General features: G+C 47.0%; 1 protein-coding gene across 2 annotated transcripts in view; it reads right to left on the bottom strand.

Annotated features, from left to right (window-relative positions):
* The window catches only part of LSR (lipolysis stimulated lipoprotein receptor), a 29,333-nt gene that overhangs the window by 1,519 nt on the left and 8,129 nt on the right, over positions 1 to 19,685 (bottom strand). The window contains exons 4-9 of one of the 2 annotated variants that reach the window (XM_073655714.1): positions 18,194 to 18,250; positions 14,938 to 15,084; positions 2,062 to 2,220; positions 1,757 to 1,813; positions 1,528 to 1,656; positions 423 to 1,075 (exon numbers count right to left, since the gene is read on the bottom strand). In XM_073655714.1, coding sequence (XP_073511815.1) covers positions 423 to 1,075; positions 1,528 to 1,656; positions 1,757 to 1,813; positions 2,062 to 2,220; positions 14,938 to 15,084; positions 18,194 to 18,250 — 1,202 coding nt within the window. The remainder of the gene's footprint in view (positions 1 to 422; positions 1,076 to 1,527; positions 1,657 to 1,756; positions 1,814 to 2,061; positions 2,221 to 14,937; positions 15,085 to 18,193; positions 18,251 to 19,685) is intronic. The other variant, XM_073655715.1, reaches the window with a different exon arrangement.

The raw sequence follows: 19,685 nt of genomic DNA on the forward strand, positions 1-19,685 counted from the left end.
GAGCTGCAATACCACGTATAGCCCCCGAGTGGTGCTGGTTCTGTGATCACACGATCGGTCTCTCTGGTTTCTAAAAAGCCTAGTAGGTGGAGTTCAAAAAGAACTCTTCCATTTTGTAAGGCAAGGAGGGATGTTTTATCAGCAGAGTTCTAGCGCATTTCTGACAAACACCTTAAAAGGAACAGTGCAGGAAGTGCAGACAGAAGTCATGCCACGCTCTGCGACTGACAGTTTTTTTTCTTTGGTTTACTTTTATATCAAAAGCTTATTTTTAAACTTGATATGACTGCAAGAATAGAGAAGATTTGCAATTATCCCTTTTAAAGAGGCAAAAATATGGTTCGGTAATTGAAAAAAATGAAAGTGTCCAATTTGGACCACCATTTTTTTTTTGTCTGGTTGGGTTCTGGAACAACACTGACCTTTTTCAGCTTCTTCCCTCGTGAAGATACAGACTCTGTCTCTGTATATGGCGGAGGTGGAGGTGGGAAATCATCATCATCATCGTCGTTGCGGCGGTTGTTGTTTCTTCTGCCCTCCGAGCGAGAGGAATTGGCGACGCTATCCAATCCGTCGCGGCTGCCCGCTCTCTGCTGCTGCTTCCGTCTCAGGGCGTCTTCAAGGAAGCGATCGTCGTACTCCGGGTCCTGGCGGGAGCGGTCGTATTCCCGGAGGTCGTCTCTGCTCCTGCTCCTTTTACCTCCGTAATAGTCATCGCGAGGGTCTGGGGAGCGTCCGTCTCTTCCCCGGCCGTAGCCTCTGCTGCTTTCATCATCGTCCGAGCTTCGTCTTCCTCGGCTCCGGCTGTCAGGAGGATCGCGGTACCGATCTCTTCTATCCAGGTCGTCCAAGTCGTCCATGGATCGGGTACGGGCTCGCCTCTCTCCGCGGTATAAGTCGTCGTCATACTCGTGCGGTCGCTGCGGGGGACGTCTGTAGCCGCTCTCCGGGAGACTTTCCAACTCGATGTCCTGGATTGGAGACATGGCCTGATTCCGCAACCGGCCAAGGTCGTTGCGCAGGTTATTTCGGTGATCTTCCTCGTGCAACGAGCTGACCTCACTCATCGCAGACGCTGAGGAGACAAAGCAGAATACTCAAGGTGGTACGACTGCAGGTGGGTTTGGAGATGCAGAGTCTACGTAGGAGCTGTAGGAAATTCCTGATTAAAGACAGATAATATGCAAAAAGGGGTTATATCATTTTTTGCAATTGTTCTTTATGAAAAATTCTGCACCGTTTGGTTTCTACAGCGTCTCCTGCTGAGCTAACAGAGAAACGGTTAGTGAGCTCGGTGTCCCGGTCTTATCGGTGAGTTTGTCACTTTCCGAGCTCCTCACCGCCAATTTATGACCAAAGCAGAACGTGCAGGGAAACAAAGAGCTGGTAAAAGCAAAATTTTTAATGAAATCGAAATGCAAAAATGATTTTTAGCACCAAATACTAAAAAGGGACTAATCCAATAGTGTGGCAGTTCTGATGATCCAGAACCAGGGACGTCATATGGACATGTAAAATATAACTTACTGTTCTCGAATCTGCCGTTTTGAGGTCCCGGTCTGGTTGGATCGAAGTTTGCCAGCTCCTTCTCCATGTAGTAGAGGACCCTCATAGAGTCGTCCTGCTGGTTGGCCTGGATGCGGTAGCCACTTCGAACTGTAAAAAAAACAAAAACCCCAAAAACAGGGAAATAATCATAAAGTCAGGGTAACGAGTTACATAAGGACAATTCACATACACAAGACAAACTTCTTACCAGATACCGGCGCATCGTTGTCCCGGAGAAGCGGCGCCTGAGAGCTGTGTCCGCCAACTGCAAGGACAGAAAGACAAATCAATGCAAATTTAGCAATAAATCCAGAATCTGGGACTCTTCCCTGCTGGGACTTGGTGTCTGACCCCGGGATTTATTCCCCAGTCTCAGCACTGGTCATAATGAAGAGCTGCACTTTAGTCCTTCAAGGGTCAGTCCACAATTGAGCTGCAAAAATCCACCATAGATTTTGCATGGAATCTGCTGCGGATTTCCTGCCAGATCACTAGTCTGCATCCAATCCTCACCGGAGCTCGCAGCGTCGTAATCGTAGCCATTGTACATCTTCACGACAGATCCTGGCGGTGGCGGCATCTTCACCTTGTGGGAGTACATGGAAGGAGCGTAGACGCTGGGGGCATATATGCTGGGCACCCCGGAGGTGGCCGCCTTCCCGGCTTCATATACTGTGTGGAATAGAGAGATCAATTACACGTCTTATATAGCAAAATAATCAAGCCACCATGTCCGCAGTCTCCACTAGAGGGAGCTCACCACAAACAGATTTATACAGCCACCATTAGAGGGAGCTCACTACATACAGAATTATACAGTCACCACTAGGGGGAGCTCACTGCATACAGATTTATACAGCCACCACTAGAGGGAGCTCACTACATACAGATTTATACAGCCACCACTAGAGGGAGCTCACTACATACAGATTTATACAGTCACCACTAGGGGGAGCTCACTATATACAGATTTATACAGCCACCACTAGAGGGAGCTCACTACATACAGATTTATACAGCCATCACTAGAGGGAGCGCACACTATATACAGATTTATACAGTCACCACTAGGGGGAGCTCACTACATACAGATTATACAGCCACCACTAGGAGGAGCTCACTACATACAGATTTATACAGCCACCACTAGGGGGAGCTCACTACATACAGATTATACAGCCACCACTAGGAGGAGCTCACTACATACAGATTTATACAGCCACCACTAGGAGGAGCTCAGTACATACAGATTTATACAGTCTCCACTAGAGGGAGCTCACTACATACAGATTTATACAGCCACCACTAGGAGGAGCGCATTACATACAGATTTATACAGTCACCACTAGAGGGAGCTCACTACATACAGATTTATACAGCCACCACTAGGAGGAGCTCATTACATACAGATTTATACAGTCACCACTAGAGGGAGCTCACTACATACAGATTTATACAGCCACCGCTAGAGGGAGCTCACTACATACAGATTTATACAGCCACCGCTAGAGGGAGCGCACACTATATACAGATTTATACAGCCACCACTAGAGGGAGCTCACTACATACAGATTTATACAGCCACCGCTAGAGGGAGCGCACACTATATACAGATTTATACAGTCACCGCTAGGGGGAGCTCACTACATACAGATTTATACAGTCACCACTAGAAGGAGCTCAGTACATACAGATTTATACAGTCACCACTAGAAGGAGCTCAGTACATACAGATTTATACAGTCACCACTAGGAGGAGCTCAGTACATACAGATTTATACAGTCACCACTAGAAGGAGCTCAGTACATACAGATTTATACAGTCACCACTAGAGGGAGCTCACTACATACAGATTCATACAGCCACCACTAGAGGGAGCTCACTACATACAGATTTATACAGTCACCACTAGAGGGAGCTCACTACATACAGATTTATACAGCCACCGCTAGAGGGAGCTCACTACATACAGATTTATACAGCCACCGCTAGAGGGAGCGCACACTATATACAGATTTATACAGTCACCGCTAGGGGGAGCTCACTACATACAGATTTATACAGTCACCACTAGAAGGAGCTCAGTACATACAGATTTATACAGTCACCACTAGGAGGAGCTCAGTACATACAGATTTATACAGTCACCACTAGAAGGAGCTCAGTACATACAGATTTATACAGTCACCACTAGAGGGAGCTCACTACATACAGATTCATACAGCCACCACTAGAGGGAGCTCACTACATACAGATTTATACAGTCACCACTAGAGGGAGCTCACTACATACAGATTTATACAGTCACTACTAGAGGGAGCTCACTACATACAGATTTATACAGTCACCACTAGAGGGAGCTCACTACATACAGATTATACAGTCACCACTAGACGGAGCTCACTACATACAGATTTATACAGTCACCACTAGACGGAGCTCACTACATACAGATTTATACAGTCACCATTAGGGGGAGCTCAGTACATACAGATTATACAGCCACCACTAGAGGGAGCTCACTACATACAGATTTATACAGCCACCACTAGAGGGAGCTCACTACATACAGATTTATACAGCCACCACTAGAGGGAGCTCACTACATACAGATTATACAGCCACCACTAGGAGGAGCTCACTACATACAGATTTATACAGCCACCACTAGAGGGAGCTCACTACATACAGATTTATACAGCCACCACTAGGGGGAGCTCACTACATACAGATTTATACAGTCACCACTAGAGGGAGCTCACTACATACAGATTTATACAGTCACCACTAGGAGGAGCTCACTACATACAGATTTATACAGTCACCACTAGAGGGAGCTCACTGCATACAGATTTATATATCCACCACTAGGGGGAGCTCACTACATACAGATTTATATATCCACCACTAGGAGGAGCTCACTACATACAGATCTATACAGCCACCACTAGGAGGAGCTCACTACATACAGATCTATACAGCCACCACTAGGAGGAGCTCACTACATACAGATTTATACAGCCACCACTAGGAGGAGCTCACTACATACAGATTTATACAGTCTCCACTAGAGGGAGCTCAATACATACAGATTTATACAGCCACGACTAGAGGGAGCGCACACTATATACAGATTTATACAGTCACCACTAGACGGAGCTCACTACATACAGATTATACAGCCACCACTAGGGGGAGCTCACTACATACAGATTATACAGCCACCACTAGGAGGAGCTCAGTACATACAGATTTATACAGTCTCCACTAGAGGGAGCTCACTACATACAGATTTATACAGCCACCACTAGGAGGAGCTCACTACATACAGATTATACAGCCACCGCTAGGAGGAGCTCAGTACATACAGATTTATACAGTCTCCACTAGAGGGAGCTCACTACATACAGATTTATACAGCCACCACTAGGAGGAGCTCACTACATACAGATTTATACAGCCACCACTAGAGGGAGCTCACTACATACAGATTTATACAGTCACCACTAGGAGGAGCTCACTACATACAGATTTATACAGCCACCACTAGAAGGAGCTCAGTACATACAGATTTATACAGCCACCACTAGAGGGAGCTCACTACATACAGATTTATACAGCCACCACTAGAGGGAGCTCAATACATACAGATTTATACAGCCACCACTAGAGGGAGCTCACTACATACAGATTTATACAGCCACCACTAGAGGGAGCTCACTACATACAGATTTATACAGCCACCACTAGAGGGAGCTCACTACATACAGATTTATACAGCCACCACTAGAGGGAGCTCACTACATACAGATTTATACAGCCAACACTAGAGGGAGCTCACTACATACAGATTTATACAGCCACCACTAGGAGGAGCTCACTACATACAGATTTATACAGCCACCACTAGAGGGAGCTCACTACATACAGATTTATACAGCCACCACTAGAGGGAGCTCACTACATACAGATTTATACAGCCACCACTAGAGGGAGCTCACTACATACAGATTTATACAGCCACCACTAGAGGGAGCTCACTACATACAGATTTATACAGCCTCCACTAGGGGGAGCTCACTACATACAGATTTATACAGCCACCACTAGGGGGAGCTCACTACATACAGATTTATACAGTCACCACTAGAGGGAGCTCACTACATACAGATTTATACAGTCACCACTAGGAGGAGCTCACTACATACAGATTTATACAGTCACCACTAGAGGGAGCTCACTGCATACAGATTTATATATCCACCACTAGGGGGAGCTCACTACATACAGATCTATACAGCCACCACTAGGAGGAGCTCACTACATACAGATCTATACAGCCACCACTAGGAGGAGCTCACTACATACAGATTTATACAGCCACCACTAGGAGGAGCTCACTACATACAGATTTATACAGTCTCCACTAGAGGGAGCTCAATACATACAGATTTATACAGCCACGACGAGAGGGAGCTCACTACATACAGATTTATACAGTCACCACTAGAGGGAGCGCACACTATATACAGATTTATACAGTCACCACTAGGGGGAGCTCACTACATACAGATTATACAGCCACCACTAGGGGGAGCTCACTACATACAGATTATACAGCCACCACTAGGAGGAGCTCACTACATACAGATTTATACAGCCACCACTAGGGGGAGCTCACTACATACAGATTATACAGCCACCACTAGGAGGAGCTCAGTACATACCGATTTATACAGTCTCCACTAGAGGGAGCTCACTACATACAGATTTATACAGCCACCACTAGGAGGAGCTCACTACATACAGATTTATAGAGCCTCCACTAGAAGGAGCTCAGTACATACAGATTTATACAGCCACCACTAGAGGGAGCTCACTACATACAGATTTATACAGTCACCATTAGGGGGAGCTCACTACATACAGATTTATACAGTCACCATTAGGGGGAGCTCACTACATACAGATTTATACAGTCACCATTAAGGGGAGCTCAGTACATACAGATTATACAGCCACCACTAGAGGGAGCTCAGTACATACAGATTTATACAGTCTCCTCTAGAGGGAGCTCACTACATACAGATTTATACAGCCACCGCTAGGGGGAGCTCACTACATACAGATTTATACAGTCACCACTAGAGGGAGCTCACTACATACAGATTTATACAGTCACCACTAGGAGGAGCTCACTACATACAGATTTATACAGCCACCACTAGAGGGAGCTCACTACATACAGATTTATACAGCCACCACTAGAGGGAGCTCACTACATACAGATTTATACAGCCACCACTAGAGGGAGCTCACTACATACAGATTTATACAGCCACCACTAGGAGGAGCTCACTACATACAGATTTATACAGCCTCCACTAGGGGGAGCTCACTACATACAGATTTATACAGCCACCACTAGGGGGAGCTCACTACATACAGATTTATACAGCCACCACTAGAGGGAGCTCACTACATACAGATTTATACAGTCACCACTAGGAGGAGCTCAGTACATACAGATTTATACAGTCTCCACTAGAGGGAGCTCACTACATACAGATTTATACAGCCACCACTAGGAGGAGCTCACTACATACAGATTATACAGCCATCGCTAGGAGGAGCTCAGTACATACAGATTTATACAGTCTCCACTAGAGGGAGCTCACTACATACAGATTTATACAGCCACCACTAGGAGGAGCTCACTACATACAGATTATACAGCCATCGCTAGGAGGAGCTCAGTACATACAGATTTATACAGTCTCCACTAGAGGGAGCTCACTACATACAGATTTATACAGCCACCACTAGGGGGAGCTCACTACATACAGATTTATACAGTCACCACTAGAGGGAGCTCACTACATACAGATTTATACAGTCACCACTAGGAGGAGCTCACTACATACAGATTTATACAGCCACCACTAGAGGGAGCTCACTACATACAGATTTATACAGCCACCACTAGAGGGAGCTCACTACATACAGATTTATACAGTCACCACTAGAGGGAGCTCACTACATACAGATTTATACAGCCACCACTAGAGGGAGCTCGCTACATACAGATTTATACAGCCACGACTAGAGGGAGCTCACTACATACAGATTTATACAGTCACCACTAGAGGGAGCGCACACTATATACAGATTTATACAGTCACCACTAGGGGGAGCTCACTACATACAGATTATACAGCCACCACTAGGAGGAGCTCACTACATACAGATTTATACAGCCACCACTAGGGGGAGCTCACTGCATACAGATTTATATATCCACCACTAGGGGGAGCTCACTACATACAGATTTATATATCCACCACTAGGAGGAGCTCACTACATACAGATTTATACAGCCACCACTAGGAGGAGCTCACTACATACAGATTTATACAGTCTCCACTAGAGGGAGCTCACTACATACAGATTTATACAGCCACCGCTAGGGGGAGCTCACTACATACAGATTTATACAGTCTCCACTAGAGGGAGCTCACTACATACAGATTTATACAGTCACCACTAGAGGGAGCTCACTACATACAGATTTATACAGTCACCACTAGAGGGAGCTCACTACATACAGATTTATACAGTCACCACTAGAGGGAGCTCACTACATACAGATTTATACAGTCACCACTAGAGGGAGCACGCTACATACAGATTTATACAGCCACCACTAGAGGGAGCTCACTACATACAGATTTATACAGTCACCACTAGAGGGAGCTCACTACATACAGATTTATACAGCCACCACTAGGAGGAGCTCACTACATACAGATTATACAGCCACCGCTAGGAGGAGCTCAGTACATACAGATTTATACAGTCTCCACTAGAGGGAGCTCACTACATACAGATTTATACAGCCACCACTAGGAGGAGCTCACTACATACAGATTTATACAGCCACCACTAGAAGGAGCTCAGTACATACAGATTTATACAGCCACCACTAGAGGGAGCTCACTACATACAGATTTATACAGCCACCACTAGAGGGAGCTCACTACATACAGATTTATACAGCCACCACTAGAGGGAGCTCACTACATACAGATTTATACAGCCACCACTAGAGGGAGCTCACTACATACAGATTTATACAGCCACCACTAGAGGGAGCTCACTACATACAGATTTATACAGCCACCACTAGAGGGAGCTCACTACATACAGATTTATACAGCCAACACTAGAGGGAGCTCACTACATACAGATTTATACAGCCACCACTAGGAGGAGCTCACTACATACAGATTTATACAGCCACCACTAGAGGGAGCTCACTACATACAGATTTATACAGCCACCACTAGAGGGAGCTCACTACATACAGATTTATACAGCCACCACTAGAGGGAGCTCACTACATACAGATTTATACAGCCACCACTAGGAGGAGCTCACTACATACAGATTTATACAGCCTCCACTAGGGGGAGCTCACTACATACAGATTTATACAGCCACCACTAGGGGGAGCTCACTACATACAGATTTATACAGTCACCACTAGAGGGAGCTCACTACATACAGATTTATACAGTCACCACTAGGAGGAGCTCACTACATACAGATTTATACAGTCACCACTAGAGGGAGCTCACTGCATACAGATTTATATATCCACCACTAGGGGGAGCTCACTACATACAGATTTATATATCCACCACTAGGAGGAGCTCACTACATACAGATCTATACAGCCACCACTAGGAGGAGCTCACTACATACAGATCTATACAGCCACCACTAGGAGGAGCTCACTACATACAGATTTATACAGCCACCACTAGGAGGAGCTCACTACATACAGATTTATACAGTCTCCACTAGAGGGAGCTCAATACATACAGATTTATACAGTCTCCACTAGAGGGAGCTCAATACATACAGATTTATACAGCCACGACTAGAGGGAGCTCACTACATACAGATTTATACAGTCACCACTAGAGGGAGCGCACACTATATACAGATTTATACAGTCACCACTAGGGGGAGCTCACTACATACAGATTATACAGCCACCACTAGGGGGAGCTCACTACATACAGATTATACAGCCACCACTAGGAGGAGCTCACTACATACAGATTTATACAGCCACCACTAGGGGGAGCTCACTACATACAGATTATACAGCCACCACTAGGAGGAGCTCAGTACATACCGATTTATACAGTCTCCACTAGAGGGAGCTCACTACATACAGATTTATACAGCCACCACTAGGAGGAGCTCACTACATACAGATTATACAGCCATCGCTAGGAGGAGCTCAGTACATACAGATTTATACAGTCTCCACTAGAGGGAGCTCACTACATACAGATTTATACAGCCACCACTAGGAGGAGCTCACTACATACAGATTTATAGAGCCTCCACTAGAAGGAGCTCAGTACATACAGATTTATACAGCCACCACTAGAGGGAGCTCACTACATACAGATTTATACAGTCACCATTAGGGGGAGCTCACTACATACAGATTTATACAGTCACCATTAGGGGGAGCTCACTACATACAGATTTATACAGTCACCATTAAGGGGAGCTCAGTACATACAGATTATACAGCCACCACTAGAGGGAGCTCAGTACATACAGATTTATACAGTCTCCTCTAGAGGGAGCTCACTACATACAGATTTATACAGCCACCGCTAGGGGGAGCTCACTACATACAGATTTATACAGTCACCACTAGAGGGAGCTCACTACATACAGATTTATACAGTCACCACTAGGAGGAGCTCACTACATACAGATTTATACAGCCACCACTAGAGGGAGCTCACTACATACAGATTTATACAGCCACCACTAGAGGGAGCTCACTACATACAGATTTATACAGCCACCACTAGAGGGAGCTCACTACATACAGATTTATACAGCCACCACTAGGAGGAGCTCACTACATACAGATTTATACAGCCTCCACTAGGGGGAGCTCACTACATACAGATTTATACAGCCACCACTAGGGGGAGCTCACTACATACAGATTTATACAGCCACCACTAGAGGGAGCTCACTACATACAGATTTATACAGTCACCACTAGGAGGAGCTCAGTACATACAGATTTATACAGTCTCCACTAGAGGGAGCTCACTACATACAGATTTATACAGCCACCACTAGGAGGAGCTCACTACATACAGATTATACAGCCATCGCTAGGAGGAGCTCAGTACATACAGATTTATACAGTCTCCACTAGAGGGAGCTCACTACATACAGATTTATACAGCCACCACTAGGGGGAGCTCACTACATACAGATTTATACAGTCACCACTAGAGGGAGCTCACTACATACAGATTTATACAGTCACCACTAGGAGGAGCTCACTACATACAGATTATACAGCCATCGCTAGGAGGAGCTCACTACATACAGATTTATGCAGCCACGACTAGAGGGAGCTCACTACATACAGATTTATACAGTCACCACTAGAGGGAGCGCACACTATATACAGATTTATGCAGTCACCACTAGGGGGAGCTCACTACATACAGATTATACAGCCACCACTAGGAGGAGCTCACTACATACAGATTTATACAGCCACCACTAGGGGGAGCTCACTGCATACAGATTTATATATCCACCACTAGGGGGAGCTCACTACATACAGATTTATATATCCACCACTAGGAGGAGCTCACTACATACAGATCTATACAGCCACCACTAGGAGGAGCTCACTACATACAGATTTATACAGCCACCACTAGGAGGAGCTCACTACATACAGATTTATACAGTCTCCACTAGAGGGAGCTCACTACATACAGATTTATACAGCCACCGCTAGGGGGAGCTCACTACATACAGATTTATACAGTCTCCACTAGAGGGAGCTCACTACATACAGATTTATACAGTCACCACTAGAGGGAGCTCACTACATACAGATTTATACAGTCACCACTAGAGGGAGCTCACTACATACAGATTTATACAGTCACCACTAGAGGGAGCTCACTACATACAGATTTATACAGTCACCACTAGAGGGAGCACGCTACATACAGATTTATACAGCCACCACTAGAGGGAGCTCACTACATACAGATTTATACAGTCACCACTAGGAGGAGCTCACTACATACAGATTTATACAGCCACCACTAGAGGGAGCTCACTACATACAGATTTATACAGCCACCACTAGAGGGAGCACACTACATACAGATTTATATATCCACCACTAGGAGGAGCTCACTACATACAGATGTATACAGCCACCACTAGGCGGAGCTCACTACATACAGAAGAATCAAAAAGTGACAAGAGTAAAGGACAGAAAACAGCGTAAGAGAGAAAGATGGAAGGAGGAAGTTCTCTGGGAAAGAAGAAGCCAGAGTTTGTTTTTTAATTTGGGGGGAGTTGCTTTGGCTGGGGGGGGGGGGGGGTTAATGCTGGACTCGGACTTTTTGCTTTTGCTGGGGTTTGGATTTTGCTATTTATTGATAGTAAGTTTTGTATTTTTATAATAAAAAAAAGAGCTCACTACATATAGATTTATAAAGTCACCACTAGGGGGAGCTCACTACATACAGATTTATAATTCTACCTCTGTTGGTGGATATATAAATCTGTATGTAGTGAGCTCCCTCTAGTGTTGGCTGTATAAATCTGTATGTAGTGAGCTCCCTCTAGTGGTGACTGTATAAATCTGTATGTAGTGAGCTCCCTCTAGCGGTGACTGTATAAATCCGTATATAGTGTGCTCCCTCTAGTGGTGGCTGTATAAATTTGTATGTAGTGAGCTCCCTCTAGTGGTGACTGTATAAATCTGTATGTAGTGAGCTCCCTCTAGTGGTGACTGTATAAATCTGTATGTAGTGAGCTCCTCCTAGTGGTGACTGTATAAATCTGTATGTAGTGAGCTCCTCCTAGTGGTGACTGTATAAATCTGTATGTAGTGAGCTCCTCCTAGTGGTGGCTGTATAAATCTGTATGTAGTGAGCTCCTCCTAGTGGTGACTGTATAAATATGTAGTGAGCTCCCTCTAGTGGTGACTGTATAAATCTGTATGTAGTGAGCTCCTCCTAGTGGTGACTGTATAAATCTGTATGTAGTGAGCTCCTCCTAGTGGTGACTGTATAAATATGTAGTGAGCTCCTCCTAGTGGTGACTGTATAAATATGTAGTGAGCTCCCTCTAGTGTGTGTGTGTGTGTGTGTGTGTGTGTGTGTGTGTGTGTGTGTGTGTGTGTGTGTGTGTGTGTGTGTGTGTGTGTGTGTGTGTGTGTGTGTGTGTGTGTGTGTGTGTTGTATAAGATTTATATAGCCACCAATAGAAGGATCTCTCTACATGTCGATTTACGCAACTCCTTTTAGAACACCATTATAAATCCATATGCTGTGAGCTCCCCCTAGTGGTGATAGCAGCTGGCCAGAATTTTATCATTTACCACAATATCTATGCAAAGAGTTTGATGTATGATGATATTAATTAGCACAGACTTTTGTAGCCTTTTTCTTACTCACATATCCTCAATGTATTATTAATTTATCAGAAAAGCCAAAAGGATCAACCTCTGACATTTCCAGGCCACATTGGCTGCTATAGATCTTATGCAATAGTGTATAAATAGCAATATATATATTAAAATATAACCTTTATTAAATAAATTTTAAAAAATCCAAAGTGCTATGTGCATACAAGTGTATAAATTATACCCAATAGATTAAACATGGTATATACAACCAAATACCATAAATTTGTGTACCAGCATCTCCCTATTAAAAAATCATCATATATAGGGTAAATATGGATGCTATAGGTATTCAAATAGATGCAAGGCTATATAAAATCACAGCCTTATAAAGACCCAAATAACAGTAGTATAGAAAATCGCAGTTATTTACATGTATCACCAAATATAGAAATGTGAGTCTTATGTAACTGCTAAAAGACCACTGTATATAATAGCCAAAGACATATAAAGGGGCCTCTTGTCACCACTAAGGCTTTAAATCCTTTATATGTATATAAGGAAAGATCTCACCCGGGGCCCTTTAAAATTCCCCATATATTCTGGGTGATGATCTGATCCACGGAACACCTGACGCGTTTCTCTCCTTCATCAGGGGTATATCGTTCCTTAGTAAACGTGCTTAGGTCATAATTGATGCCACTGTAATTGCAGGTATTCAAGATGCTTTATATATGCACAGAAACCGCACTTTGCTCAAAAATTCCAGGGCACGCTGTGACGCACTTCCGGTCCCAGAAGACCCCGCGAACCGGAAGTGCGTCACCATAGCTACGGAACGCATACAGCAATGGTGCTGGACCGCATGCGCAACTTCCGCTAACGCAATAAAAACCACCACATTGCAAATGCTGAACTGCATAGACCCCTCATCCAACGCGGTGCAGCAAACTATAATGGATGGGTATTGGGAGGTACGAAAAAGGGGGAATAGAATATCGCACCCCCCAGTTCAGTACAATAAATCATACCGAGTCCCCATACTCATGGGAGTGACGGGGCTTAATGTATCTTAACCACATCAAAAGCCCCAGTGCCTAAATCAGTACGTGCAGCTTTCTCAGAGATAATCAAAAAAAACGGACCTCCAGAATATAGAAATAGGAAGGATTCAAAAAAAGCCAAACCATATAGATAAATCAGAGCAAAAAAAGGGGGATATTTAGAGGGAACAATAATAATAACATCCATAGGTGGATGGGCCTAAATACTCTACCACCAGAAAGAATGTAGCAAAAAATGATCAAGAATGAAAAAATGATAACTGTAAGGATAACACCGCGGACCTCCCAGAAAAAACAAGAGGAGTATGGAAATGGGGTCCCTAACCAGATTCACCTACAACAAATCTACCATACTTTCCCTACCTACGTGGAGGTTGGCGCCCTACAAAACCTGCGCAAATGGCGCCCCCACTCAACGGTGGCTGTCCCTAAACTATAAGGCCCTGTTCTGTCCCTAACTAGGAAGGAGCGGGGCAAAGGATAGAACTTCATTCAAACCGTTAGGACTGGTGGTGCCAAGAGGAAAGATCCATCTAGTCTCTTTTTGAAGTATACGTAAATCCCAATTACCCCCTCTCATACCTTATACACTTGTATGCACATAGCACTTTGGATTTTTTTAAATTTATTTAATAAAGGTTATATTTTAATATATCTATTGCTGTATCTATGCTGGATTTAAAATACGTACTGGCCTATGCTGTATTATAGCAATAGTGTATAACATGGCCAGGATGTAGCCCAACCCCATGGGAACAGCCTCGGCCAATACAGCACAAGCTAAGTGGCGCCATCTACATGTAAGAATATGTGAAATGCGGTGTGACACGTACGAGCTCTGGGGCAGCAGCACTTCTCCGGGCAGCAGGGGCAGCGCACGTAACAGCAGCAGGTGTGCGGGCAGCACTGGCACCAGCAGATCCCAATCATGAGCAGGAGGAAAAATCCAGCGAGGACGACAAGTATCACGAAAAGCCAGTCTGGAAAACACGGGAGATAGAAAACGTCACTGTCTGCAGGAGAAGAAGGGTTAAAAGGCCGATAATTCCTCAGTCAGGGACACAGACGTAGTGATGCTGCCCAGACACCGCAGCAGTAAAGTGCTGACAGTAAGCAGGTGGGAGGCAGCGTCCGTCATCACATCATCCGTAACCTGCAGATGGCGGCTCATCCCCGCGGCTTCACTGTGTAATGGAAGCTCTGCAGGTCCGGAGCCATCGACAGGACCTCTGCTTACTGTCTGCTAACAATGTATCAGTGCAGGCAAATCCGAAACACACTGACAGTGAGAAACCTGTGCAGCGCTACAGTGTTAGGCTGTGTTCACACATCATGGGGTTTTTTCAGCATGTTTTGATGCTTGTTTTAATGCAAATTTTCAGCTGCGTTTTAGAGTACCAGCAAAGTCCATGAGATTCCAGAAATCTCATGCACACACCATGGGTTTTTTTTGTTCAGGATTTTGTGCTTTTCATGTTTTTATTTTGCAAAATAGAGCATGTCCCTTCTTTCAACACGCATTGGAAGTATTGGTGGTGAAAAAAAAAAAAACACTGTAAAAAACGCACCAAAAACGCAGGTGTCAAGGTTTCAGCGTTTTTTTTTTGTGCCTAAACCAGAATAAGATTTTTTTTTCCACTGAACTTTATGTACATGCATAACAGTGACAAAAGGACAGTGAAAGAAAAAAAAAAACAGCAATAAAAATCCTGAACAATCTCCTGGCAAGAGATCAGGTTTTGCTGCAGAAAAGAAATGCAGAAAAAAAAACCATGATGTGTGAACATAGCCTCACAAACCAGTGCGAGCGCAGATTTAGCTTAAAAGAATAGTATAAAAGGAAAGAAAGCAGCCGATCCCATCTCATAACAAGGTTACATATCGCTACGATATGCAATCATTGGCGCCTCTCCCACCACAGCCGGCGCCACTCCCTCCCACCGCAGCCGGCGCCACTCCCTCCCTGCCTCCTTCCGCAGCCGGCGCCACTCCCTCCCTGCCTCCTTCCGCAGCCGGCGCCACTCCCTCCCTGCCTCCTTCCGCAGCCGGCGCCACTCCCTCGCTGCCTCCTAACGCAGCCGGCGCCACTCCCTCCCTCCGCAGCCGGCGCCACTCCCTCCCTCCGCAGCCAGCGCCCCTGTGGCCGGCGCCACTCCCTCCCTGCCTCCTTCCGCAGCCGGCGCCACTCCCTCCCTGCCTCCTTCCGCAGCCGGCGCCACTCCCTCCCTGCCTCCTTCCGCAGCCGGCGCCCCTCCCTCCCTCCCTCCGCAGCCGGCGCCCCTCCCTCCCTCCGCAGCCGGCGCCACTGTGGCCAGCGCCACTCACTCCCTCCGCAGCCGGCGCCCCTCCCTCCCTCCGCAGCTGGCGCCCCTGTGGCCAGCGCCACTCACTCCCTCCGCAGCCGGCGCCACTCCCTCCGCAGCCGGCGCCCCTGTGGCCAGCGCCACTCACTCCCTCCGCAGCCGGCGCCCCTGTGGCCAGCGCCACTCACTCCCTCCGCAGCCGGCGCCACTCCCTCCCTCCCTCCGCAGCCAGCGTCACTCCCTCCCTCCCTCCGCAGCCGGCGCCCCTGTGGCCGGCGCCACTCACTCCCTCCGCAGCCGGCGCCACTCCCTCCCGCCCTCCGCAGCCGCCACCCCTGTGGCCGGCGCCACTCCCTCCTTCCGCAGCCGGCGCCACTCCCTCCCTGCCTCCTTCCGCAGCCGGCGCCACTCCCTCCCTGCCTCCTTCCGCAGCCGGCGCCACTCCCTCCCTGCCTCCTTCCGCAGCCGGCGCCACTCCCTCGCTGCCTCCTAACGCAGCCGGCGCCACTCCCTCCCTCCGCAGCCGGCGCCACTCCCTCACTCCGCAGCCAGCGCCCCTGTGGCCGGCGCCACTCCCTCCCTGCCTCCTTCCGCAGCCGGCGCCACTCCCTCCCTGCCTCCTTCCGCAGCCGGCGCCACTCCCTCCCTGCCTCCTTCCGCAGCCGGCGCCACTCCCTCCCTGCCTCCTTCCGCAGCCGGCGCCACTCCCTCCCTGCCTCCTTCCGCAGCCGGCGCCACTCCCTCCCTGCCTCCTTCCGCAGCCGGCGCCACTCCCTCCCTGCCTCCTTCCGCAGCCGGCACCACTCCCTCCCTGCCTCCTTCCGCAGCCGGCACCACTCCCTCCCTGCCTCCTTCCGCAGCCGGCGCCACTCCCTCCCTGCCTCCTTCCGCAGCCGGCGCCACTCCCTCCCTGCCTCCTAACGCAGCCGGCGCCACTCCCTCCCTGCCTCCTAACGCAGCCGGCGCCACTCCCTCCCTCCGCAGCCGGCGCCCTTGTGGCCGGCGCCACTCCCTCCCTCCTTCCGCAGCCGGCGCCACTCCCTCCCTGCCTCCATCCGCAGCCGGGAGGCTACTGTACATCCAGCACCTCCCATAGCACAGCTCCTGTTCATGTACACCAGTGTAAATAAGGTAGCAAAATATGCACAAGAGAAAAGGCAGCTTCATACAGGCTGGGGATACGCAGAGCTTTCTGCCAAGTGCTTGACTGACGAGAATCCCTCCCCATGTGATAAACAGCTTTGTGCATCCCCAGCTGTATATAAGGATTATAAAATAATAAACCACATACAATGCACCGCACACGGCTCCGCTCCAGTACAGAGACGCTTCCCCGGCAGTGATGTGTGCAATATCCGCCATCACAACTACAGCTCAAGATAGAAAACCAAAAGCAAAGCCGCAGAGATCAGAAGGGATCGCTGCCCTCACCCCGCACCAGCTCATTGTTCTATGCAAATGATGGGGAAAGAGGTGCAGATTACACCAAAAAAACTCCACCAAGCCCTGCACTAGTGGGGGCAATGACAATTTATCGATTGCCCCTCTGGGACGTGCACCGATCTGGAGATTGTGGCTCTGACGCGCGTCATTGTCTATGGGACTGCAGAGAGTGCAGCGTCCGGGGGTCACACAGACCATGAACGGGGTCACATGTGCAGCCATCGCCCTTCAGAGCCCTGATCCACAGAGATCGGCACCCCGTGCAGATCTGAGCCCCTTCACCAAATCCTTCCCCCTGCCATTGATGCACTACGTCATGGCTGATCATGGATGGAGCAGTTACCTTCCATGTTATCTATCTCAAAGTCTGGTAATAGTTCAGAGCCCTCTGATGTTCTGCCTATAGGACAAAAGAAACACAAGTTACTAAATAGAGATCTGGACTCAGACTTTATTTTATTTTTTGCAAAGGGGGTCTAGTGAGAAAATCCCTGCCCACCCCCCCCCCCCCCCAACCCTCCAAATATCTACAAAGTCTCCAAAACAAAATAAAATGGACGGATTACACCGGCTCTCACTAATGCAATATCATCTATGCAAGCACCAGGAGGCTCAGGATGAACAGAGCTGGAAAGAATACAAGTGGTCAGGAGGAGGCCAAATAGCAATCACCAACACTAAAAAAAAAACAACAAAAAAAAAAACAGCCCCTGGCTCTAAGGTCACCCATAATGCACTGCTCGATACACCTCTGTGTCCTGACACAGTTATTGGTGGGATTTCTATGAGGAATTTCCTAAAAGAAACACCAGATGGCAGCATTCACCAGCAGAAAATTCTGCAGCTTTATAAAAGAGGCGACCTGGGAACAGCGACTGAATAAAAAAAAAAAAACAAAACAAAAAAAAAAACACTACGGTTCAAATTCAAAGAAGCTTTATTGGCAGGACCAAACAAACGTTCGTTTTGCCAAAGCATCTGTACAGTAGGGAATAGAGACGATGGATGGGGCACATGCAGGGCCAGGGCAGATCATAGTTGTCTCTCTCACAGCCTATGGCCGCGCTCACATCTCCTCCGCTCTTCTCCCCCAGCAGGAGATATCATTTCTCTTCCTCCTTCATGGAGCTGAAATTCAGGTAGAGATCAGAGAATCTCCTGCAGTTATATCCACAATAAACCACTAGAAATGGTGAATGTACTGCAGGACGATCACAGGCAGATCCCAACATCCAACCCCATTATCAGTGCTTGTAAGAAGGGCAAGAGGTTCTCTAGAGTTACTGTGGATGGACATGGAGTCAACAGCAAGGAGGGTCTGAGCTGGGTCCTGTATTATACTCCAGAGCAGCACTCACTATTCTGCTGGTGCCGTCACTGTGTACATACATTACATTACTGATCCTGAGTTACATCCTGTATTATACTCCAGAGCTGCACTCACTATTCTACTGGTGCAGTCACTGTGTACATACATTACATTACTGATCCTGAGTTACATCCTGTATTATACTCCAGAGCTGCACTCACTATTCTGCTGGTGCAGTCACTGTGTACATACATTACATTACTGATCCTGAGTTACCTCCTGTATTATACTCCAGAGCTGCACTCACTATTCTGCTGGTGCAGTCACTGTGTACATACATTAGATTACTGATCCTGAGTTACATCCTGTATTATACCCCAGAGCTGCACTCACTATTCTGCTGGTGCCGTCACTGTGTACATACATTACATTACTGATCCTGAGTTACATCCTGTATTATACTCCAGAGCTGCACTCACTATTCTGCTGGTGCAGTCACTGTGTACATACATTACATTACTGATCC

This window comes from Phyllobates terribilis, unplaced genomic scaffold (genome assembly GCF_046119375.1).
Source record: "Phyllobates terribilis strain yellow unplaced genomic scaffold, ASM4611937v1 Scaffold_12__6_contigs__length_324123572, whole genome shotgun sequence".
Classification (NCBI taxonomy): domain Eukaryota; kingdom Metazoa; phylum Chordata; class Amphibia; order Anura; family Dendrobatidae; genus Phyllobates; species Phyllobates terribilis.